Here is a 26,421-nt window from a genome sequence, read left to right on the forward strand (position 1 = left end):
AACTGACTGTCCCAGGTGCCCCAAAAAGTAACCTGTTTTGAAAATGGACACAGGACTTAAATAGACATTTCTCTGATGATGATATACAAACAGACAACAAACATATGGACATTTGCTCAACATCACTCATCATCATAGAAGTGTAAATCAAAATGACAGGATATCTTCTCATGCCCATTAGAATGGCTACTACCCCCCCCCCCCAATAAAAAAACCCAGAAAGTAACAAGTGTTGGTGAGAACATGGAGAAATTGGAATCCTTGTACACTGTTGGCAGAATTGTAAAATGGCACAACTTGTATGGAAAACAGTATGAGAGTTCCTCAGAAGATTAAAAGTAGTACTACTGAGTGGTCCAGCAATCTCACTTCTAGATATATATCAGAGAGAATTGAAAGCAGGGTCTTAAAGAGTTATTTGAACACCCCAGTTCATTGCAGCATTATTTAGAATAGCCAGGAGGTCAAAGCAACCAAAATGTCCATCACAGATGAACGGATAAACAAAATGTGGTATATACATACACTAGGATTATATTCAGCTGTAAAAGGGAAAGAAATCCGTCACATGGTTAAACCGTGAGGACATTATGCTAAGTGAAGTGAGCCAGACAACAAAAGACAAATACTGTATGCATCTACTTATATGAGGTGTTTAAAGCAGTCAGATTCCTTGAAACAGAAGGTAAATGGTGGTTACCAGGGTCTATTGAGAGGGAGGAAGGGGGAGTTGTTGTTTAGTGGGCATAGAATTTCAGATTTTTCAAGATGGGAGGGTTCTGAAGATCTGTTTCACAACAACATAAATATACTTAACGCACTGAACTGTGTACTTACAAATGGTAAATTGTGTTATGTTTTTTTACCACCAAAAAAAAAAATTCTGGTAGTTGAAAAAACATAGGAGTCAAGCAATTTTTAAAAAGAAACAAAAAGTTGGAAGAATTATATAATCTGATTTCAAGACTAATTATGGAACAGCAGTATCGGGACAGTATGGCATTGGGAGATAGATATGTAGAACAGAATAAAGTATAGAAGTAGATCCAGGTATAGGTGGTCAGTTGATTATTGGCAAAGATGCTAAGGAATTTTAATGCAAAATTTTCTTAAATGGTGCTGAAACAATGTCCATTTGGTGAATAAAATGAACTCATTTCTTAGATCAGTGGTTGCCTGGGGGCATGGACCAAGATTGGACTGTGAAAGGATAGGAAAAACATATTGGAGGTGGTGGAAATGTTCTGTATGTTGATTGTGGTGGTGGTTTCTTAAAATTGTCAAAAATCATTGAATTCAATGCTTTAAATGGAATGCAGTCTTTTGTACATAAGTTATCCTCCAATGAAGTTGATTTATTTTAGGATGGACATTGGGATTGGGGAGAAGCATGGATGTGGATGAGATGAGACAGGAAGAAAGTTGATGGGAAAGAGGAGAGAGCTGAGGACTGGGCTTCCTGGGGCCCTCCCACTGGTAGAAATTGAACGAAGAGATGAAGAAAGCTAAGAAAGAAGTGCCAAGGAGGTAGGACTAAAACCAAGGGCATGGGTATCCTTGAAGTCAGTGAAAGAATTATATTTGGGAAAGAGAATCATCAACAGTTCATAGCATTGCTGGATAAGATGAGGACAAAGCCAACTGATAGGTAAGGCAACGTGGAAATCATAGGTGATCTTGATGAGAAGGACTATAGATGAACAGTGGGGGAAAACACATGGGAACAGGTTCATAGGAGAATGGAAAGGGACAATGTAGAGACCATGAAGAGAGACAACTTTCTAAGGAGTCTGGCTGTAAAGGACAAGGGGAGAGTAGCTGGAGGGAAATGGCTATAGAATTTTTTTTTAATTCTTTGCATTTTATTTGTTGAAGGAATGGGATCGTTTGTCTTGTACAGTTTTCCACTGTCAGAACGGAGCTGATGGCATACCAGTGATGTGGTTTAACATGTCCCCCTCCTTTGTTTTCTATAAATTGATATTTGGATCTAGAGGTGTAATCAGATTTGAGTGCCATTATCTTTGGCATGACTGAGTCATAAAATGGTGTGGTGTGCCTCTGTAAGAGACACATACTGTCTGGTCACCACTCTGTTGATGCTCAAGCTTCGGTCAATAAATTCATTAAGGTTTACAAAACAAAGATGTTCCAATGTTGTCATTTTTATTCATTAATACCAGGATTAATTCTTTAAAGAGAAACTCTACCTCGACTGCTTCTTGGGTTATCCAGGACTACAGTTTTCATAGAAAAGATAAATGCTGGATCCTTTCCCTTGACTTTCCAGTTCCCAAAGAGTTGGTTCCCTATCATTCTCCAAGAGTGACTAAATTAGGGTGTTCTGTTTTTGTTTCTGCTATCCACTTTGAACTCATGGGTTCAAACGTACTTGGTCTGCTTTAATCCGTTGCAGTTATAATCCTTATTGATGGTCAGACTTCGCCAGCTCTGGCCAGGGCATTTTTTCAGTCCTGAGTCTTTCTAACATGGCCCCAATCTTTGATAGCTCCCTTACTTTCTGGTGTGACAAGATATAGCAGCCTCATTTCTGCCCCAAACCCAGGATTAGCCATTCTGGCGAGAAACCTTGATTTCTTGGAGTGGGAAGCGGTATTTGTAGACAACATTTGGGATGCTAGGGCTGTTTGTTGCCTCTGGGCCTCTTCGGTGTTTCTTTGGAAGATTCAGAAACCATGCCACCACTGCCATCTTCCCAGAATCCAACAGTCACACTTTTCAGTCAGAAAATTTCTCATTCTGAACAGCTGTTAGGATTAAGTGTGTTGCTGCATGACAGAGGTGATTAATTGTGCTGATTCTTTTCTGGTAAATATGGACTGGATTCTGGATCTCTGCCTCAGGCTTCTGAGGAAGGAAGAGTTAACTGCTTCTGGATTGAGTCCTGGGTTTGTAGTAATGGCAATGCTTTCACTAAGTATTTTCCTACTATTTTTTTTAAACATTTTATTTATTTATTCGACAGAGATAGAGACAGCCAGTGAGAGAGGGAACACAAGCAGGGGGAGTGGGAGAGGAAGAAGCAGGCTCATAGCGGAAGAGCCTGATGTGGGGCTCGATCCCAGAACGCCGGGACCACGCCGTGAGCCGAAGGCAGACGCTCAACCGCTGTGCCACCCAGGCGCCCCAGTATTTTCCTACTATTAAAATCTCAGCTGCGTGGAAGTCAGCATATCATTGGATTGCCTGTCCTCAATCTACATCATTCTATATTATGCCTTTCCCTAATTTCTTGACAGCCACACCTCTAACTCTGCCCAGCTAAAACTTCTGCTAGACAGTCGAAGACTGAGAGATGTGTAGGTCACTCTTGTCTTTCATAGTATGGGAAATTTCAGAATTCTTGGTGAAGGTTGATTTTTCGTTTCCATCTCTGTGGCACTGACTTGCATGCTGTTGGGATTAAGGAGGAAGTGTAAGAAATAGTCCTTGTCCTTAAAGAACTCACCATCTAAGTAATGATCTGGTCTGAGACTGTAGAGATATTCCATCCTGCACAGTAGAGGTATCCCAACCCTGCACAACTGCTTGGGTTGGGATTCTTTTTTTTTTTTTTTTTTTTTTTTAAAGATTTTATTTATTTATTCGACAGGAGATAGAGACAGCCAGCGAGAGAGGGAACACAAGCAGGGGGAGTGGGAGAGGAAGAAGCAGGCTCCCAGTGGAGGAGCCTGATGTGGGGCTCCATCCCATAATGCCGGGATCACGCCCTGAGCCGAAGGCAGACGCTTAACTGCTGTGCCACCTAGGCGCCCCTGGGTTGGGATTCTTATTCTCCTGTTGCAAAGTAGGCCAATTACTTTTATATCCGTGCATCTTTAATTTCCTCATAAGTAAAAGGAAATGTAGATTTTGCGATCCATTTGCCCTCCATATTCTAAGTTTCTGTGAACGAAAAGGCTTAGTTCTACTTTTGGGTTCACTTCTCTCTAGCCTTTGAGCCCCCCTACCTGAGTGATTGCTACCTGCTCCATTTTCCTTGGTCTCCCAGCCCACCTCCTCCCCCATTCCTGTGTATCCTCAACCTTACATCAGACCGTCAATCTTTCTAAAACAACCATGTTACTCCCCAGTTTTTAAGTATAAGAACTTGGTTAAGTGTGAATTCTGTGCAAGATGGGACCTGGCTCTGTAATTCCTTCTCAGTTTTCCTTTCTTACCCCTTCACTCCATACGGGACGATTCACCACACCTTAAACTCACCATATTTTTTCTTAATCTGAAATTTGCACAACTGTCCCATCTGACTAAAAGTGTTTCGTTTGTTTCCCTTTTGGAGAACGTCTGCTCATTTTTAAGTACCCAGCTCTAATGTGTATCTGTGAATATTCCTTAAACTTCCTGAGCATTTAGCTGGTCTGGCCTCATATCCATTAATACTTTGTACGTTTTGTACTATGGGATTTATCATATTGAATTATAATGTATTTTATTTCTTTTTTCTTTTTTTTAATGCAATCTCTACCCCCCAATGTGTGGCTCAAACTCACAACCCCACGATCAAGAGTCGCATGCTCTCCTGACTAAGCCAGCCAGATGCCCCTATAATTTATTGTAGAATTCTCTTCTTTCCTTCAGTCTCCCAGAGGGTAAAGTTTAATTCATCTAGCAGTGCTCAACTCAATATAGTTGATGGACAGATGGATGGATAGATGGATGGTTGACCAAAGTAGAAGTGCCAGTATCAGAACCCAGGATTCAGGACTCAATTCTTAATCCCTTAGGACATTGAGGGAAATAATTGATTTTGTTCCATTCTGTGCTGTTTCTCTTTTTGCCTTTATTAAGTTCTGTATGCCCATTTGGAAGAATAGGAATATTAGGTAAGCCAAAAAGAAAAGCCGACTAATATCTTCCACCCAGAAATAATAGTTAACTGTTTTATGTGCATTATTTGTGCTAGAATTTTATCCTTAACATATACAAGTTTTTAACCTGATGTATTCCGAACATATTGTTTTGTCCTTTTTTTTTGTACTTAGAAATATACTATAAACATTTTTCATGTCTCAGATTTTTCAATGGCTGCATGGATTATACCATTATTTATTTCACCAGTTTCTTTTGTTCATCATTTAGGTTGCTTGAAGGTTTTAGGTTCTGTAAACTGCACTGTGATGTCATTTTTGTAGCTGTGGGCTTCTTTTGTTTTTGGTTGTTGTTGTCGTTTTGCCTACTCACGATGTTTCCCTTAGGATAAATTCTTAGAAGTGAAATTAATGGATAAAAATACTGATTTTGAGTTTTCTTCACTGTACCACACCACGTTGAGTGTGCTGGTCAGAGTGCTGTTGTGTTGAGTCACTGGGGCGGTACTTGTGGATGGGGTAACCATCTTGCTGTCATGGTGCATTAATCCACTTTCCTTCTGACTGATGAAACTTCACTCAATTAGGGAACCAGGGGCTCAACTTGAATTCTGGAGATTTGTATTGGGTTCTATGACTTGAGTGATTTTAAAGATTGGGGTTGGGGCTGAAACCTATACTTCTTAAAAAGAACAAAATTAGGGTATATCTGTGATAGTCCGTGGCAGGGACTTTAAAAAAAACATAGCTGCTTAATTGGAACTGCTTTATTTTTTGTGGAGTCTTTGAGGCCGTTGGGCCCTTTCTGAGTAGCCCAAGAAAGAAAGATTGTTGAAGAACAGGTTAGGAATAAATAGAGCAATTTTACAGGTAAGAATTGTATGGGGAAAAAAAAGTATAACTTACTTCCAGTGAATTATTTAGTTATCCATTTCTAGCAAACTAAAATTCAAACTAACTAGATATGCGTAAATCATCCTGTATTTGCTTTGAGCTTTTTTATTTACAAATATTTGCATAACATAGAAGTTTGTCTGTTTTTGCTATTCTCTGGATGTAGAATTGTGTTGTCCTCTTGTTATTTTAAACAAAGGCTAACTTTTTATGACAGGTTTTTTTTTTTTTTTTAAGATTTTATTTATTTATTCGACAGAGATAGAGACAGCCAGCGAGGGAGGCAACACAAGCAGGGGGAGTGGGAGAGGAAGAAGCAGGCTCATAGCGGAGGAGCCTGATGTGGGGCTTGATCCCATAACGCCGGGATCACGCCCTGAGCCGAAGGCAGACGCTTAACCGCTGTGCCACCCAGGCGCCCCTATGACAGGTTTATTGAGATAGAATTCACATACCACACAGTTCACCCAAAGTGCACAAGTCAGTTTTTTAGTCTCTTCGCAGTTGTGCAAACCATCACCACAGTCAGTTGTAGAACATTTTCACCAACGCAGAAAGAAACCCCTTACTAATTAGCAGTCATTTCTCATTTCCTCCCTGTCCTTCTCCCTCAGGCAACCACCTTTCCTTCCTTCTTCCCTCCCTCCCTCCCTCAAAGGAAATTGATCTGTGCTTTAGACCTGATTTTTTTTTTCAAAGTTTGGTAAAAGAACAACCACTCCCAGAATTAGCATGTCATATTAACACTTCAGCCAGTTGATAAGTAAATTGTCATTTGACTGAAAACACAAGTTCTTTCTGAAACCACTTAACATATATTCACTTTTGTATATAGACTGTCATCCAAGAAGAATAAAATGGTAAGTTAAGAGTTCAGACTTATTAGATAGGACTTGACTTCTGGGCTTCAGAAAGATGTGGAAACTCTTCCTGAAGAAATATTTCTTACTTTTTTCCCCTAGACTTACTTGCTCTAATGTGGGCTTCTGCAGTCTCAGTCTGACAAAATGCCCCACATAAGGCGTGGCAAAGAATCGTTTCTTATTGTAACTGTTACTTAGGTACCAAGGCATAACCACTTCTTGAACTTGTGCCGGATGATACTTCCGAAGATGTCTCTTTTCCAAGCATGAAGGCCAGCTTTTTCTTGAGCAGTCTGAAGAAGCCTTAGTCTTCTCTTTCCTGGACAACTTTATCTAATGCATCTGTAGACTCTGCTGCCCTTTCTTACTGTTCCACCCTTGGCATTGGCAATCTCTGCTGCTTGGCACTCAGCTCTAGAGTTAGGAGCAGAGTTCTTTCTTCAGTAGGACAGCCAGAGTTTATGTATATCTTCACAACTTTCGTTCCTAATTGTTGACAGGGCCATGAAGCTCCAAGTTTCACTTTCCCCCCGCTAATTTCTTGGGGAATCAGAAAATTCTTTCAGTCCTTTCCTTGACAAGTGGTCTAAAGTAATCTACGCTGATGAAAAGATGTGACATTTGGTGTGTTCTTAGGCAGCCTGTGCTAGCCCAAGAAGTTGTGACGACCAGGAAGTCTCTAGGGCAGCTGTGGGTCTTCTGCATAGAACCACCAAACTGTGCTAATCCACTTCCTGTCTCTGTGGATTTGCCCGTTCTGGACATTTCATGTTCAGTGGAGTCCTATAATACGTGGTCCTTTGTGACGGCCTTCTGTTGTTGCACGTGTCAGTACTGTATTCGTTCTTATGGCCCAGTAATATTCCACTGTATGAATATGCCATGTTTTGTTTATCCATGCACCAGTTGATGGACATTTAGGTTATTTGGCTATTAGGAATAATGCTGCTACGAACATTCATGTACACATTTTTATGTGAATGTGAATTCATTTTATACTTCTTTCTTTTCCAGTGTCTTTCTCGAGAAGCAGGTGGAAACGTGAGCATTCAGTTTCTTGGTACAGTGGTGAGTATGAAAGGATTATTATTTTGTATATTCACCTAATTAACAGAGAAAAAAAAGTGTTCAAGTAGCTTTAGCCCTTGTATTTGAACTTGTCTTCATCATGGTTTTATTTTGCTATTAAATGAGATGTCTGTATAAGAAATGCATTCTTTAATGTGTTCAAGAAGTTTCCATGATAGAATAATTTTAGCTATTTCCTATTAGAGAGAGAATAGGTTTTTTTAATTATTTGCACTTCATTGAGTATTTTAAGTGCTTCTTTTTTTCCTACTGGAGATTTTTCTGCCTGTTTTTTTTAAAATAAAAATAAGAAACATAATATTTAAGATGCTTTTGAACATAGTAACCTTGATTTTTTATTTTCCTGTCAGTTTTCCTTATAACTTTCTCTATTAGGTCTTTTTGAGTACATATTTCTAAGGAAACTGAGTCATAGTTTTGTATCTTGATTTTTTTTTTCCATGTAAGATCCTGTTCATCATTTTCCGTAGTGCTAGAAAATACCTATCAGCATCATTTTAATGGAGCTGCGTTTAACATTCTGATGGGTAGATGTGACATATTTTCTAATCTATGAATCCCAGTTGTTAGGTATTTAAGTTATCCCTCATTTTTGCCATTATGAATGGTGTTCTAATGAACAACTTCATGGTTTTTGCTTTTTTGATGTTTTGAATTATTTTCAAACATAGATATTTTAAAAAATGTATAAGGTATATTTCATTCCAAGTGGAATGAAAACCATGAATAATGTTACGACTTAGTACACGTTACTTGTAACTTCATATCTCTTTTGAATGCCCCTCATCACGTATTAGAATACTACTTCGACTGCACTCTCACTAGTAGTTACAGTTTTCAAAATTGTTTAACTTTGGTGAAAAGAAATTTACTTTACAGTTAGTATTTTTCCTTTATTGTGAAAGTAATGATCATAATGATCATACCAATGAGGTATGATCAAGCAATAAGGTACCTCATTGTTTTAATTAGCATTTCTCTGTGTACTGCTTATGTATTTGAACATTTCCCCATGTATTCATTTGCTAGGTGTCATTTAAAATCTGTAAAATGTCTGTTCGTGTTTTTTGGGTACCTTGTTCAGGTTGTGAATTCACATTGGGTATTTCTGTTTGCTCTATGAGTTTATTGAGACAATATCAGAGGAGAGGCCTGTGCCTTGAATCTAAAAGAGTAGTGATTTTGTAGCCATTGAGATAGGAAGCATATTATGTGCATTTATAGTTTACATATGTATAAAGGCACAGTAAAGTTTATGTGTTGAAGTACATATGGTCGTATATGCATAGGTACTTGACTGATGTCACATAAATTTTAAGTGTTGCACCTGAGATTTATAGTTATTTTTATTTTTCCAATTCATAAGTTGTTCCTTGCTTTTTTTAATTTAAAATTTTAAATATTATCTCAGTGCATGTCCTAGGAAATTGTATTAGGGTTCTCCAAAGAAAGAGAACCAGCAGGATAAGTGTGTGTGTGTGTGTGTGTGTGTGTGTGTGTGTGTGGTGTGTATGTAGAAGAGAGGAGAGGAGGCAAATCCAAAATCTTCATAGTAGGCCAGGAAATAGTTGGAGTTCAAGTCCAAAGACCATGTACTTGCAGTATTCCTTCTTGCTTGGGAGGTCAGTCCTTTTTCTTCATTTGTTTGAATTATGCCCACCCAGATTATGGGGAGTAATCTGCTTTACCGAAGGCCTGCTGATTTAATTATAACCTGAAAAAATACCTTCATAGAAGCATCTAGAGTAATGTTTCGCCAAAAATCTAGATACTGTGGTCTACCCAGGTTGACACATAAAATTCACCATCACAGAGGTATACACGTCCCATCCCCTAGAGGCATTTACATTATTATCGATAGATGTGCGGGCACACCTTAGAGAGATTGTGGGTTTGGTTCCAGACTACAGCAAGAAAGCCTATGTTGAAGTAAAGTGAGTCAAATGAATTTTTTGGTTTCCCAGTGCATATAAAAGTTAGGTTTACACTACAGTGTAGTCTATTAAGTATGCAAAGTATTATGTCTAAAAAACAATTCACATACCTTAATTCAAACATACTGTATTGCTAGGGGTGCCTGGCTAGCTCAGTCAGAAGAGCATGTGACTCTTGATTTCAGGGTTGTGATTTCAGCTCAACATTGGGTGTAGAGATTACTAAAAATAAGTAAATAAACTATTGAAAAAATAAAAATACTATATTCTATGAAATGCTAATCAACATCTGAGCTTTTAATGAGTTATAATCACTGATCACAGGTCACAATAATACAGTAATAAAATACAGTCATAATGTAAAAGTTTGAAATATTGTAAGTATTACTGAAATGTGACATGGAGACAGGAAGTGAGCAAATGCTGTTGGAAAAATGACGCCAATAGATTCGCTCAGTGCGGGGTTGCTGCAAACTTTCAATCTGTAAAAAAAAAAAAAAAAAAAAAAAAAAAAAAAAAAGGCCACAGTATCTAAAACATGCAGGGAAGCAAAGCACAGTAAAATGAGGTGCGTTTGTGTTCTTCCAGAAATAGAATCACCCATCTTTTTGTGCAACGATAAGTCATGGGTACTTATTCTGTCTCTGCCCTTGATCTCTCTCCTTGGATTCTAATAGAGTTCACTGTGTTCATATATTGAAAACTGAGTTCTCGATGGCAAAACCCACAAAGAAAACAAGCGTGTTTCTCTTGCAGTTTTTTCCTATCTTGGAAAATGGCTACACGAGCTAAAACCTTGTGCTCTCTTTGCTTCCTCTCTTCTACCACTTCCACTGCCCCCAGCCTGACCAAAGCCTTCCTCATCTCTTGTCGGAATATTGGCAGCGGCCAGTCTTCCCACCTCTGCCCCTGCTCCTTAGCCTGCTGTTAATTTAACGGTTAACCTGATCCTTTAAAAATGTAAATCAAGTCAATTGGCCTTGTTACTCTTCTTCAGACATGTCTGGCACAAACCTCAGGGGCTCATCTCGTCTGCCTTTCCTCTGTCAGGATTGTTTGCCCCCAGGTACCTGCACAGAAGTTTCCCTCACTTTCTTCAAGCCTTTACACACCAGGCACCGCCTCAGGGACGGCTTCCTGGTCACACCCTTTAAAAGTTTGACCACCTTTCCTCCGCTTTGTTCCTTTTTTTCAGCAGTTATCACTGCTTGGCATACTTTCATGTTTGAGGTATTTTACTTTTTAAAAAACTTGGGATTGTCTGTCTTTCCCACTTGAATGAACTAAGCTCTGTGAGCCAGGGCTCTTGTCTGTTGTGTCCACTGCTCTCACCCAGTGCACAGAACAGGGCCTTGTGTCCCGTAGGCACTTGGTGAATGCTGGTCAAGTGAATTAATGACATTGGCAAGCATGGGACCCAAGGAGTAGACTTAAAAAAGAAGAAGAAAGCAAATACAGAAACAAATGGGGAAAAGGAAAAGGAAAAGCGTAGGGGACTGTTTGGGACCTTAGCAATGAATCCGTCTTGCATCAGAAAAAACAGCGTGTTTCACCTAAGGGTTCGCAGCTAGTCGGTGGGCAGAGCAAGCAAGGGGGCTCCGATTTCTCTGCTCAGCCCAGTGCTCTTCCCATCTGCAAATGCCCTTTACCTTATTTCTTTTCATCTACTTCAGGCTCCTACAATATGGTAAGAAACACACACCCTAAACAGCCACAAAAAGCAGACCTGTTTATGTAGCTGACACCTCCCACCCAGGAAAACACAGGTGACTTGCTAACAAATCGCAAAGATTTGTTCACATTGTTTATACAGTTTGTATAGAGAAGGAGTGTCACTGTCTAGAGTCACTTTTAAGTACGCTAAAATTCTGCATCACAGCAGTTGGGATGGCCACTGTGGTTTGTTACAATGCATTTTTTTGTGTGTACTATTAGCAATAGTAGATCAGTATGGAGGAAAGAAAGAAAAGGTTTTGAGATAGTGGGACTGTTAGGACAGATGCAGAGTAATTTCTAGCTAGCGTGTGCTGCTTCAATCCTAATTTCCTAAAGCAGCTTCAGTTTCCAAAGCTTGCGGTCAGGAGGAGCACTGGCAGCTCACATGGTAAAGGTAAGACTTCCCAAATACACTTTGTCTCTGTGAGAATACTTGTAGAATTTTCCATACAAGTTGGCTTTTGAATATTGTTAAACATGACATTCAATGTTCAAAGAAGAGTTTAAATTAAGGCTAAGAAGGACTTTTGTTGCATCGATCAAGTTCAAAAATGTTATTTCAAGTCAGAGAAGGTACAGACTTCAAAATAAGTAATTTAATTCATTTTTTACACACCTTGAACTTCTAAAAATACCATTTTGTTATTTTCCAATAAAATAAATCTCATTAAAATTAGATTTTGTTAGATATATAAATATTAAATACTATATAAAATGTTATAAATATACTTTACATATTTGTAATATGTGTAAAATAACATTTATAAAATATTTGTCAATTATAAAGAGTAATGATAAAACAAAGACCTGTATCCCCACCAGAGTTTTTCTAAAAAACACAAAAATCATTACCTTTGAGATTTACTGTGTACTCCTTCTCAATCCTATCTCTCAGATATCCTTTCTCCCCCCTTCAGAGGGAACTTCTTCCTAATTTTTATCACTCCTTTTCTTTATAATTTTTCCACATAAATGCATCCTTAAATATTAAACAATTAAGCTTTGCATGCTTTTAATCTTGACATGCATGGGATTATATTCTGTAATCATCTGTGACTTGGTTATTTGGCTCTGTGGTGTTTGTGAGGCCCACTCTACTGTTGATGGCCCCCTGCGTGGGCTCTAGTGTCTTTGCTGTAGCTCCATGTTGCTCTAAGAATTTATGCACACGAGCACATGTATCCTGATTATACATGTGCCAGAGGTTCGTTAGGGTTGATGTGCGTTGAGTATGCAGTGAATGAGTTCACTTTGTTCCACATTTTCACTGGTACCTGATAGTATCAGACTTGTTCATTTTTGCCAGTGTCAGTAGTGTCCTCATTGTGGTTTTAATTAACATCCTGATCATTAAGGAAGTAGAACATATTTTTCTGCATTTATTGGCCATTTATGTTTATTGACCAGTGAGTCTACTCCTCTGTCAAGTACCTCTTCAAGCCTTTTGCCCGTCATTCTGTGGAGTGAGACTGTATACATGCATGAATTTAGTCTCTTTATGTCATTTGCACTTTTTTTTTTTTTTTTTTTTAGATTTTATTTATTTATGTGACAGAGAGACAGCCAGCGAGAGAGGGAACACAGCAGGGGAGTGGGAGAGGAAGAAGCAGGCTCCCAGCGGAGAAGCCCGATGTGGGGCTCGATCCCGGAACGCCGGGATCACGCCCTGAGCTGAAGGCAGACGCTTAACAACTGCGCTACCCAGGCGCCCCTATGTCATTTGCATTTTTAACAAGGCATGGAGGATTGGGTTGTACCACATGACTAGTTCCAACAATGAGCTGTGAATGGAAGTGACTGTCAAGAGCTGTGGAGGGTCTGAGATTTTATCCTACTTGAAGCTGACAGATTAACCCACTGCAGTCATGGATGCTGGTAGAAGAGACAAGACTCCAGGGTCAGAGATGAAGGATGGTTTATTACAGCAATAGCAGTAGCCAGAGTATCATTAGTTATGCACCATTTTCCTGAGCTCCAGTTCCCACAGGCTGGTGTGAGGAGGGCAGGAGGACACCTGCTCACACAGTGGGTTGTGTTATAGTAGAGGAACCTGAGTTTAGTTCAGAGAACCCCGAGCTTCTATATGGGCAGTGAGCGTGCCTTCCCTTTGTTCTGAGGGAGACACCGTCTCTTTGTATAGCAAATAGCCTTGAAAAAATAGTCCAGAGCAAAGGATAGTCAGCGCCTTGCTCACAAGAAGTAGACGAGAAGCATGAGAGACCCATGGAGAATTGTCTTCTTACAGTGATGTCTTCACTTCTGGTCAGGGACAGCCAAGAGCAGGTGTGAGCTCCCCAGTTCCCTACCATGTCCACCTGGGAAACCACGTGCCTGGTTTTTGAGTCCCTAGCAGCTTGGGTCCCTGGGGAATGTTGGAGCTTGGGCCCTGTACCCCCAACCTTCTGTGGACTGAGATTTCACTGTTATTTCTGAAGCCTAACCTGGCTTATCTTAACACCCAGCCTTGGAACAGAAAGCACTCTTCTTGTTGAGAGAGCTCCCTAAGCACTTACATAGATTCAGATTCATATAAAAGGTAGAGATTGGGGACTCTGTGGATTAAGTCAGTTCACTTTAAAGCCTTTGGCTCTTCATATTTAAATCTAAGTGTAAGGTCTCTTCTTTCTGTTACTCTGTTTGAACTTGACTTAAAAATGATTAAGTGAGGGGTGCCTGGGTGGCTCAGTCAGATAAGCGTCTGCCTTCAGCTCAGGTCATGATCCCAGAGTCCTGGGATCGAGTCCTGCATAGGGCTCCTTGCTCAGCGGGGAGTCTGCTTCTCTCTCAGCCCCTCCCCTCTGCTCATGCTTGCTCCCTCTATCTCTATCTCAAATAAATAAATGAAATCTTTTAAAAAATTGTTGAGTAGTAATCTTATATAATGAAAAGCAAACTCTTCTGAATCAGTAGAAGGCATTGAGATGAAATTTGTGCCTCTGTGATTCAGAGGAGCATATTTGACTTGGATGTACATACAAATTCAGACCATCCACATTTTAACCTTTAGTATCTATAAATTTCATTACCACTCCCAATATGTAGGACATAGGACTGTATTCGTTTCCTAGGGTTGCCACAATTAATTACCACAAACTGGGTGGCTTCAAATAGTAGAATTGTGTTCTAAGAGTTTAGGAGATGAGAAATCTGAAATCAAGGTGTGGGCCGGGTTGGCTCCTTCTGGAGGCTCTCACGGAGAATTGGTTTCATGCCTGTCTGTCTCCCCGCTTCTCGTAGTTGGGGCAGTTTCTTGGCTTGTAGCTGCATCATTCCAATCTCTGCTTCTGTCCTCACATGACTTTCTTCCCCAGGTCTGTGTATATTCAGTCACAGAAATCTAAGCACACCAGTCATTGGATTTGGGACTCACCCTTATATAGTAAGACATCTTCTTAGCTAATTACATTTGCAGAGACCACCTTTACAAACGAGGTCACGTTCTGAAATATCAGCTGGACGTTAATTTTTGGATGGCAGCGTTCAACCCAGTATACACTCTACATAGATAGGCATGAAAGCATATTTGACACATATGAAAAGTTGAAAACTAACTCAGGTAATTTACCTAAAAGTGCATTTTATAAACAGAGCATTATTCCTTATTAATACCTGACTTGAGTACTGCCATTTATTTTCCCAACGATTTTCTTACCTGCTATCATCCTACTCAAACATGCAGAAACACCAATGAGGGGTATGCCTAATTTTCAGAAGACAAAGTGAGCCTAGGCAGTTTAAATGACTATTCTGTGCTAACAACTGGTAGAAACAGGATGCAAAACCAGGTCTCTCTGACTTTCAAGTGAAGCTGTTCACCATCAGAGTGCCTTAAAAACAAATCACTTTACTGTGTGATCCAGTTATTGCCGTAACTAAGTACAGCTGTTTTAGTTCAGGCCGCTATGACAAAATACTGTAGACTGGGTGGTTTAAACAGAAGACATTTATTTCTAACAGTTCTGGAGGCTAAGTTCAGAATCAAGGTGCCAGCAGATTCAGTTCCTGGTGAGGGCTCTCTTCCTGGTTGGCAAGTGGCCACCCTGATAGCTGTATGCTCCCACAGCAGAGAGTGGCTGGTCTTTCTTCTATTTTTTATGTTTTAAAAGTTTTCATTTTAATTCCAGTTTATTAACATACAGTGTTACAGTAGTTTCAAGTGTACAGTATAGTGGTTCATCTTTCTTCTCTAAGGCACTGATCCCGTCATGAGGGCCCTACTCTCTTGACCTCATCTAAACCTGACTACCTCTCAAAGGATCTGCATCCAAATAACATTATGTTGGGGGTTGTTGGAGCTTCAACATAGGAATTTGGTGAGGGATGCAAACATATAATCCATAATATACACCATATATACTAATATAGTTGGTAGGCTACATATCCCAGAATTTTTCTAAGATATATGTGCCTATTTCAAATTGTAAGTTGTCTGAGTTTCGTTTTGTGTGCGTGTTTTTGGTGAAGCTGTGAGTTTATGCACATCAGATAGTACAAGCTCACAAAGAAATGGAAGAGGTCCAGTGTTTTACTTAACCAGAATTACTTGCTTGAACTGTTTCACAATAAGGATGAATATTTTCTTATTGCTTTTAATGCAGAAGTTACCATTTTATTCCAGAGTTTTGTTTTGTAATCATTGTTTATGTTCAATTTTTAAAATACCATTATTTTTTAAATACTATAATACTAAGTCAAATGTATCTAATTTTTTTTTCTTGTGAAAACAATGCATATTGCTCCAAAGCGAAAATAAGCTTTGAGTACAATAAACAGTTTCTTCATAGCTACGCTATTGGCATTTACCCAAGGACTCTTGAGGAACTATCAAATTATATGTCTTTGAAGCTTAGCCAGAGATCTTAATGAAACCAAATCATGCTGAAGTTCTTAAAGCTAATTTAAATCTCAAATTGTACATTTTAAATTAAGTTTTTATTGATAATAAATATACTTTATTTCTTATTAGCCTTGAAAGCTTGAGTGATAATATCAGTAGAATAAACATGTTTTACAAAGATTTACCATTAAGAATGCTATTAATATGACCCTTGATACGCCAGCACAATTAGATTTCAAAGTAAGCATTTACGAAGTAACAGCGATTAATGACAACCATCGAAAACAATTTTGAACTCCATCAGTTTAACTCAGGAGGGTAAACTTAATATGATAATTCATCTAGTTGAATTGTATCAGCTTAGCAGGAAAGTATGTAAATATGTGACCCTTACCTAGTTTCTAAATGGATGCTGTGCTGATAGATTTATCAGTTACATTAAAGAACTTTGGGGAACTTTGAAATTTCAGCAATTGTTCCCTTGGAGGCTGAAAACCCAACCTGATCTCATACTGGGACCATTCTGGTCTGCATATTTCCATAATTTGCCTTTGCTACTAATATGACAGCAAGACACAAATAACTGTTTCTAATAATATCAGATGGAGTTGTGGAGGACAGCATTTTAATGTAGTAAAGACCTCCCCGTGGGGTTGTTATTGCTACTATAGAACAGCAGCTACACAGTTGCAACTGTAGTCTCTTAATTGATTCGTTTAATTAGCAAGAGCTGAAGCTTAGGCTGTATCTTGTCATCTGATATCATAGGATCCAAAATCTGCATTATTCATATTTATAGATGTAGAAACATCATCAAAAAGTTCTCATTCTTCTGAAAACTCACATATGGATATTGAATTTTGATAGAGTAAACTCACATTTGTTTGAACTCCAGATAATCGGGCAATGAAAAGAACTATGTTTGTTACTGTTTTTCTGAGTCAGTGTTCTTGAAAAGTAAATGGTGTCATACAGTTTGGGGTTGTTATTGTCTTCCAAAAATAAACTTCCAGGGAACTTGTTCAGTCTTGTATACCTTACAAATTCATAAGCAGCCCCTCTGTTTACATCGTGTCTGACTCCTGTGATCTCCATCTGCCATTTCTCCCTCTGTAGCCCATCCCTTTCTCTGATATGTATTAGTGTGGTTTTGGGAGTGAATGATGACCTATTGGGGTTTCTGGCATGCTTGTCTGTGTCCCAGCCTGCCTTTGCAGCTACCCCAAGTGCTGCTGGCTTAGGCTTTCCACTTGTGCCCACCCCTTGACTGAATTGCCCCCATAGGATTTGCTTGCCCTGCCCAGCTGCACCACTCCCGATTTCCTAGGATGGGGAAAACTGGGGGGAGATGGGGAGTGCCTGGCATCAAACCCCAGAACCTTCAGCAGAGGGCCACTTCCACCCCATCTACACAGGGCTTTATCCCCACTGGGTCATGTTCTCTTTATTCCTGATCCTTTTCCTATCCAGCCATAGAAATCAGATGGAGGCCACAGAGCAGACGTTCTGTGGAGGGTTGATGAGTCAGTCTCTCTGTTTTCTTTCTTTCTTTCTTTCTTTCTTTCTTTCTTTCTTTCTTTCTTTCTTTCTTTCTTTCTTTCTTCCTTCCTTCCTTCCTTCCTTCCTAGAGATGGAGGGACAGAGGTGGGGGAGGGGCAGAGGGAGAGGGATAATCTTAAGCAGGCTCCACACCCAGCGCAGAGCCTGACTTGGGGCTGAGATTATGACCTGATCTAAAATCAAGAGTCAGACCCTTAACCCACTGAGCCACCTGTGTGCCCCCCAAGTCTCTCTGTTCTTTAGATACATTTTACAATACTAACAAGAAGTAATTTTATAGCATTCTATCTTGCCTTTTCCCCACATATGCAAAAATTTCAGCCAAAATGTCACGAAAATAAGATTTTAGGAAGTGGGCTTTAAATGCAGTCTTACTCTTGAACATTGTTTTTCTGGTACTGTGTTCTGTGTACTGTCTAACCAACCCAAAGAACAAACCTTTGGGAGGTAACTAAGTTTTACTTTTCTAGCCTTTTGAAATTGGCATGCTGTATATAATATGAAAGTGCAATTATTAATATCCCATTATGTGATGCATTTTGCACAAAACTTTTAAAGAAATCACACACTGCTTGCTGTGCTATGTGCTAGGAGGTGTACTGGATGAATGTGATTTGGTCTCTGCCCTTAAAAGTGTGCTGGCTCTGGGTAAACACAGACAAACTGGTATCATGAGTACATGTAAGTGCCGAGATGGGTTATGTACAGGCTGAGAGGGTAGCAGAGGAAATTGTAGATCTCTAAGCTTTCTTTTTCTGATATAAAAACGGAGACCACATGTTCAGAAGCTGTGCTCTGTGATGATAGTAGAGAAAGCAAAAGAAATAAAATAAATAAAGGTACGGAGGCTTGAGGGTGCCCAGTTCTTTAAGGAAGAGCAGGTTGCCTAGTGAGGGTAGCAGACCAGTGGCCAAGGTCTGTATGGCAGGTGAAACTAGAATGGTGGGAGCTAGATGATGCGGAGCCGTGCCAGGGAGATGAGACCTTATTCTCTCAACTTTGAAGGATCTGAAAGAAGAGAGGTGTGATTTGTATTATGCTGATTTTTAAAGAGAACTTGTAGGAGCAAATGAAGAAGAGGGTACATTTGAGAGCCTCCGTGAGGATGCAGGGTCTGGTTATATGTATTAGGCAGAGTTGAAGATGATTCTGAGATTTCCAGATGTGATGACCGATATAATTACCTGAGGGAGAAAAACAGGAAGAGAAGAAGAATTATACCAGAGTAAAGGTGGGATAGGTAATGAGTTGGATTTTTGACTGTTTTAAGTTTGAAATGCCAGGGAGAGAGCTCTGATGTCAGGGACATTTCAAGTCTGGAGATGAGGAAAAGGATTAAGGATGAGCATGTAACTTGGCACTTGGTCAACATGCGGAGGTGAGACCTGAGGCCTGCGGTAGCCGAGATTGCCCATGGGGACGGGACGGTGAAGGAGGAGAGGAAAGGCCCAGATCAGACCCCTGGGAAATGTCCACATCTGAGGAGGAGGTTCCGAGTCTCTCTAGTATCATTGTTAAAATGACATTACCTATTGTCCAAATCATTTATATTGTATGTGGCTATTAGAAGCCAATTTAGTGTAACCTCAGTCATGATTTCACAGTATCCTGGGGTGTCACTAATTATTTCAAAGTATCTCAAAATCCTGCTGCCATCTGCCAGAGATCTTAAAATAAAATTAATTTTAATGAATAGCATCATGCCTTACATTTGTTTGATGCTTTAGGGTTTTAGAATGCTTATCCTATTCCATTCACTTTCTAAGATAAATAAACCATATAGCAGCTTAGAGTTCGTTGTAAAAATAAGACACACAACACTCTGAAATGTCAATTAAAAATATTTATAATTACTGAGTTACATGTTCACAAGAAAGTTCTAGGCACCACCAGCAGGATGTTAGTGGATATTGGGGTGGACTGGGATAAGGGGCGGAATGCTAAATAAAGCTTGATTCCTTGAGTCTGAATCTCCTGCTTATCAGCTTTGTGAATTTGAGCAAGTTACTTAACCTCTCTGCTCTTCAGTATTTTTTATCAGCAGAACATCTACTTTTATGGAAGTGGTGAGGGTTGAATAAGAAAGTGTTTCTAAAATGCCTGAAGATAGGGCACCTGGGTGGCTCAGTCGTTAGGCGTCTGCGTTTGGTTCAGGGCCTCATCCCAGGGTCCTGGGATCGAGCCCACATCAGGCTCCCTGCCCCCCTGGGAGGCTGCTTCTTCTTCTCCCACTCCCCCTGCTTGTGTTCCCTCTCTAGCTGGCTGTGTCTCTCTCTGTCAAATAGATAAAATCTTGGGGCGCCTGGGTAGCGCAGTTGTTAAGCGTCTGCCTTCGGCTCAGGGCGTGATCCTGGCGTTGCGGGATCACGTCCCACATCCGGCTCCTCGGCTGGGAGCCTGCTTCTTCCTCTCCCTCTCCCCTGCTGTGTTCCCTCTCTAGCTGGCTGTCTCTCTCTCTGTCAGATAAATAAATAAAATCTTTAAAAATAAATAAAATAAAGTGCCTGAAGATAATAGGTGCTTGACATATAGTAGCTCAATTATTATAGCCCCCCCAATATTTAATACACTTTCCATTTGTTTCATTTTGCCTTGCATTTTCCCGCCTCCTTTTTCTTGCTTGCTTGAAGACATGCTGTCATCTGAATTTGTACTCCATTGAGATCATACTTAGTGCTCAGTTTGCAGAAAAATTCAGAAGGAAAATATTTCTCTTTTATTTGGAAAGTAATTATTGTTCTTATGGTTGTGACCGTTAACCTCTCACAGTTAATGTACTAATTTGTCATTTAATGCTATATATCAAGTATGTGTTTAAACCTGCACCTGTGGCAGCCAGATGCTTAAGAACATTGACTTCCTTGAAGAGTAAGGATGTTTACAACGAACAATCTTGACTGTAGTTTGGAAGACAAAATACCTCTGATACATCATTATTTTATGATGGTACTCACAGGCTTTCTTTCTTAGACTGGCCCCACTTGGAGGGGATGCTATTTGGGGTAGGCCCTCTAAGGCCACTGTCATAGTGCTATATGTTGCTGATTCCATATTTATAAATTATTTGATTGTTGCTATTTAACTTATGGTGAGAATGATTCGGAAATGGCAGCTCTTTTCTCATAAAATCGAAGTCTGTCAGTGGTTGTCAAACTTAAGCGTGTGTAAGAATCACCAGGAAAGCTTGCTAAAGATGCAAATTTCCAGGCTCCTTTCTCAGCAAAGCTTATCCCCTAGGTCCCAGGTGAGACTTATGGATCTGCATTCGTAGAAATCAGTTTAAAATACACCAGGACTATTTTGACACTTAATGGTAGAATCAGTTTCTAGTTTAGGAAGTGGATACCCAAAACACATTAAATTACTCTTGTTACGAGTCAAGCATAAGAGCGATGTTCTGGATGTTTCTTATTATAATGAGAGGGTAGGAAAAACATTTGATTATTTGAGTTGATTAGTGTATACATTCATAATACATTTTTTTTAACCAGGGAGGGACACGATAGGACCTAAAGTATAATTAAAGCCATAGTATCAACTGTATCTCTTAAGCTGTATAACCATTGGACAGTGATTTTTTTTTTTTAATAAGTAGACTCCACATCCTGTGTGGAGCCCAATGTGGGGCTTGAACTCACAACCCTGAGATCAAGACCTGAGCTGAGATCAAGACTCAGATGCTTAAACCACCCAGGCACATCAGACAGTGATCGTTTTTATTTTTGGCCTATAGCAGGATTTTTCAACATTGGCTATATTGACATTTGGAATTAGGTAATTCTTTGCTGTAGGAGACTGTGCTGGGCTTTACGGGATCTTTAGCAGCGTCGCTGCCCTCTGTCCCCTAAATGCCAGAGCACCTCTCCACATAGAACAACCCAAATTGTCTCCGGACATTGCCAAGTGGCCCTGGGGGTGGAAAGGCGGTAAAATCTCCCCCCTGCCAACACCCAGTTGAGAACCACTGGCTTAAACTACATGTAACAGTTGGGGCTTCAGAGTTTGACTTCCCATTTCACTAAGTATAATATTGTAGAATAAACGTGAAGCTTACAAAATCTTAACAGACATCCTGACCTACTCGAATGCCTTATACAGAGAAAAGGACGACACACTTTAGCTAACCTCGTGTGTGATTTGCTGAGTGACATTTTTAACTATTAGCTGTGGGGGTGGGCACAAGGGTTAATCCTTCTTAGTCTTCCTGGTGGTGTATCCTAGATCTGCCATGGACGGCTGTTCATGGAAGTTCTCGTTTGCGTAATTGCATTCTATTTCTTTGGGTCCTTTTTTACCATTTACCAAGAACAGTTCCCCAAAGACCCTCATGTGCTGAGTCAGCATAGAGAGCGTCCAGTGAATATCTCATCTCAGAAGCTGCTGCTCTTTGGTCCTCCATTTTGTTCAAGTCCTGTAATCCTCCTGGTGAGAGTTGTCAAATAGAATGTTCCAGCACCACCTCACAATGGCCTCTACAAAGAGTAGTTTTTGTTCTTTTCTGGCTAGCATTTAATTGCATAGCTCTTTAATATTTGTGGCACTTTCCCCCTCACGTGTGGGTAGTACATGGCAGAGCGCCTGGCAAGATGTGTAACCGTCACAGAGTAGCCAGTAGGTCAGGTGAGTGTTTCTGAGGAGGGGCCTTCCCGAGCTGGCATACGTGTCGGATGGTGTAAATTCTCAAGATTGTGGGGGACAGCTAAGGTAATTACTAAGGTATCGGTGTTAATTACCCTAGGTAATTACCAAGCATCAGGGGACACGTGAGACTGTGAAGTGCCCTTGTTTGAAATAGAACCCCTGCCTGATTTCAGGGCAGGGAAGTGATTAGTGTGTAAGTTTTCACAGGCGCTCTGAGTGTACACTGTGTCCCAGAGCTCACCCAGCCCTTTCCTGTCTCAGCTGCTCAGTACACCAGACCAAGGAGACAATGTGCCCAACACTTTACGTGTGTCACCTCGTTCAGTGCCCACAACTGTTTGAGATCATCAGCAGGACGCCCGCTTTACAGATGAGGTCATGCCTCCGTTGTAAAATTATAGAAATTAAGTGATTTGCTCAGTGTGGTTCATATACGAGGGCAGCGATAAGAGTCAAACCCAGATCTACTGACAAGCCTTGGCTTCCTTCACACTGGCATCTGGGTAGTTAGGACTTAGGTCGTCTTAGTGGCCCTTTGCACGTCCTTATTACTCCTGACTGCCTGGCGGAGACCAGCTAACCTTGGTGGGAGCAGGGCCTCGGGGGGGGCATACTAACCCTCCTCTTCTGTGTTGGAACTGAGGGACCAGCCACGTAGTGGGGTAGAGGGCTAACGATTCAGGTTCCTCAAGTGAGTTATTTTGTGTTCAGAGAGGGAACGTTCTTTTTTACAAAAGGTAATTTATCCAAGTAATCATTCCAGATATTAAAAATAGATTAAAATTGCAATTTGATTTAGAGTCTTCCCTTTCAATTAGAATATGAGAAAACCTTAGCTGATATTTAGGATGATTTGATTGTGGAATACATATTAAAGTGTGTTGTGAAAGATTATTTGTTCTTATTCAAGTATTTAACCCCTCTGCACCCTCCACTGCCTTATTCAACCAGTGTGTGAGCCCCCTTGAAGGATTTTAGGAATAACAGGGGTAGTTTTTGAAATAGAAGTGTCTGATGGTATTTTGCAGTATTGCAAGTCTAGACTAGTGGTTCTCAACCCTGGACGATTTTGCTTCTCACGGGACACATAGCAATGTCTGGAGACATTTTGGTTGTTATAAGTGGTGGGCTGCTCCTGGAATCCAGTGAGTAGATGTCCTAAAACTTCTAGCAAGCATGATCAGGGATATTTCTGAACATCCTGCAGTAAACGAGACAGCCCCTACAAGAGAATTATCCAACCTAAAATGTGAGTAGTGCCAAAGTTGAGAGTCTGAGTCAAGACAGTAGTTATGGAAGGGCATGTACGTATCTGTGACCATCTCCCCAACCTTTCACAAATCTGTCTGATGCTCTGCAAACTTCAGTGTCCCCTGGGTAAGTAGTCCACAGCTGTCCCACCCTATTCATTCTGGAATACCTCCTCATCCAGCCTTAATTTGTAAGTTGAAGGAACTGCTGGTGTCTTGATCATATTCAGAAAGAACTGGGCCCCACGTCCATATACGTCACGTGTGTCGTTTTGCTATCTTGCCCTAACTTGATGACTCTCTGTGTACGCATTTGTATCTTCACAAACTTCTGACCAACATGTCATTCCTCTAAATGGAATATTCTCTTAATTAGTGTCTGCAGTTATGATCCAAAGGACTTAGATATTATTTTTTTCTATTCTTGATGGTATCTACATTTCATTTCAAAAAAACAAACGTTTTACATTTCAGGCTTGTCCAGCAGAGTTTTCCTGTTGCATCTTCTCTGTTAATGCCGCAGCTCCTCGGAGTAAAAGATCAATTAGATGTTGTGGTATCAATTTATCAATTTGTTGAAAATAAACCTATATAAATACATGCTGTGTGCTCCATGTGTCCACACAGCATGTGTAAGCGTGCCATAAAGCCTGTGTCTTCCTCATGGCAGCTTTTGTGGTTTGAAGGTGGGGTTGTGAGCAGGTAAGAGTGGTGCCCAGGCAGGAGCTCTCTGGCCTCGCACCTCCGTGCCCCCCCCCCCACCCCAGTGTGTGGCCTGCATTCTGGCCTTCGGTGGTTCTGCAGATATGCTCGTCTTTGCAGGGTGTTCTGATATGCACCTGCCTGTTTTTAATTTATGGAGTAATTGAGTGCTGATGTGGAGGTTAATGCCGTTGAAAGAATTACTTATATTTCCCAAGAGGAGGGGGCACCCTGCACCACGCAGGGCCACTGGAGAAGCACCAGGGTTTGTCAGGAGGCAAAAAAGAGCCACGAGGAAAGCATGGACAGGAGCCTTTATTGGGGTTTCTACAGGCAGGCAAGGTAGGGCAGGGTAAATGATTTAAGACTGCTAGTTTGAATGTCGGTGGGCTTTGGGTTTTAGGGGGTGGTCTCTAGCTGTCTGATAACCTGGCCCTGGGATGATTTAGGGCAGGGGAATTAATAGCTTGGTGTGTGAGCTAGATAAAAGGAGTGGTTAGCTTGCATAGGAAAGGCATGTTTCCAGGTTCTTCACTATCTTTAGGAGGAGTTAGCCAGCCCTGGGTGGGGGTGGGGGAGTGGGGAGCGGGGTCCGTCTCTCCCCAAATCTGTAAGAGCTCCAAGAGGTCAAAACAGTATAAAAAATGGGAGGGAAAACATACCACGATGAATACACAGAGAACCTGGAAATAATCAGATCCAAGGGAACTGACATACAGTAACTAAACTCACAAAGACTGATGTCTAATCCAGAGTATGTGTTTATTAATTTGAGGTGAGGATTTTTTTTTTTTTTTTTTTTTTTTGAGGTGAGGAATATTTCTTCCCATGACCAAATCTTTATTAAGTCTGTTCTCTGGAACATCGGCTGAATGGTTGTATCAGAATAATTAGGAAGGCAGGTTAGGGAGAATTATTTCAGAACTGGTCTGGGTCATCACGGCAAAGAGAGACCTAGTGTACCTATGCTCTGCCGAAATCTGGCAAATCACTTCTGACTTTCAGCAGGAACACCCTTCAGTGTCCCCGTCTTTGTCTCCTCTGTGCCTTGGTGCTGCTGGTCATCTTCCCGCCGGGCTCGTGCAGTTGACCAGGCTGCAGCTCCTGAGACTGTAGCCACGGACCCAAACTTTAGAACCATAGTCTTGCTTCCCTTAGGCTGACACACAGATCCCTTTGCTGGGAGTTGTGAGTGTCCTCAAACTCTGGTGATGCACTTTCACAGATGGTTAGTTTTAGCACTTCTGTGTGGAGCTTTACACATGCAGCCCTCAGAAGTTCCTGAGAATTTTCCATGTCTTAGGTAAGCAGCATCCCCCCTCCCACCAGGGAGTACATATACTCGGAAGAAATATTTCATGGAAAGAGCCCTGAGAGATCTCATTTTAGCCCCAGTAATGCTTTAAACTGATTGTGTGACCTTCCTGAACCTCTGTTTTCTTTGTTGTACAAGGAAAGGTTGGGGTTCGTGACCCCTGAGGTCTTCCCCAGGACTGGACTGCTCTGAGAGTGATTACATTTGTCACAAGGTGGGGTTTGCTTCGCTACAGTAGCAAAACATCACACGTGCAACTTATTATCATTGTCTTTTGATTTTCTTGAGTTTTTCAGCTGCATTTGGGGGAAACAGCACTAGCTTATTGCACAATGATACTATGTCCTGTCACTTAATTTTGGGGGACAGCACATTGTGCTGGCACAGGCTTAGTGCTAATAATCGAGATTATATGTTCTGCTTACTGTGACTTTTTTGTGGTTTCTGGGGGAAAAATGCAGATGCTTTTCAATTATTCTAAGGGAATTTTGATTAACCCCCTGGGTAGACTTCTCTGTACCACCTGCCACGGAGAAGCGAGTTTTATTGAACAGAAGGTATAGAATTGAATTGCTCATATTTGTTTTCTTTCTGGTGCCTATAGCATTATTTCAAACTGAAGCATTTTAATAAATATTTAATAAATATCTGTCTAAAATAGGTTGAAACTATTAGAAACAGAACCTCTTTTGTGCTTCAATTTCAAATGCAAATAAGCTAATTTGACTTTTAAGTGGAATCTTCAAATTAAAGAACTCATTTTTTTTTAATTTATGTAGAAAGTAGTTATT

The 26,421-nt window shown here is 40.5% G+C and overlaps 1 protein-coding gene and 1 pseudogene across 4 annotated transcripts in view; one reads left to right on the top strand and one right to left on the bottom strand.

The window, feature by feature from the left end:
* PCCA (propionyl-CoA carboxylase subunit alpha) overlaps positions 1 to 26,421 on the top strand; it is a 389,990-nt gene that overhangs the window by 310,160 nt on the left and 53,409 nt on the right. For all 4 annotated transcript variants that reach the window (XM_040624198.1, XM_040624204.1, XM_040624209.1 and 1 more), the window contains one exon: positions 7,601 to 7,654. In XM_040624198.1, coding sequence (XP_040480132.1) covers positions 7,601 to 7,654 — 54 coding nt within the window. The remainder of the gene's footprint in view (positions 1 to 7,600; positions 7,655 to 26,421) is intronic.
* Positions 6,606 to 7,356, bottom strand: LOC103657604 (annotated as a pseudogene).

Source organism: Ursus maritimus, unplaced genomic scaffold (assembly GCF_017311325.1).
Source record: "Ursus maritimus isolate PB19 unplaced genomic scaffold, ASM1731132v1 scaffold_10, whole genome shotgun sequence".
NCBI lineage: Eukaryota > Metazoa > Chordata > Mammalia > Carnivora > Ursidae > Ursus > Ursus maritimus.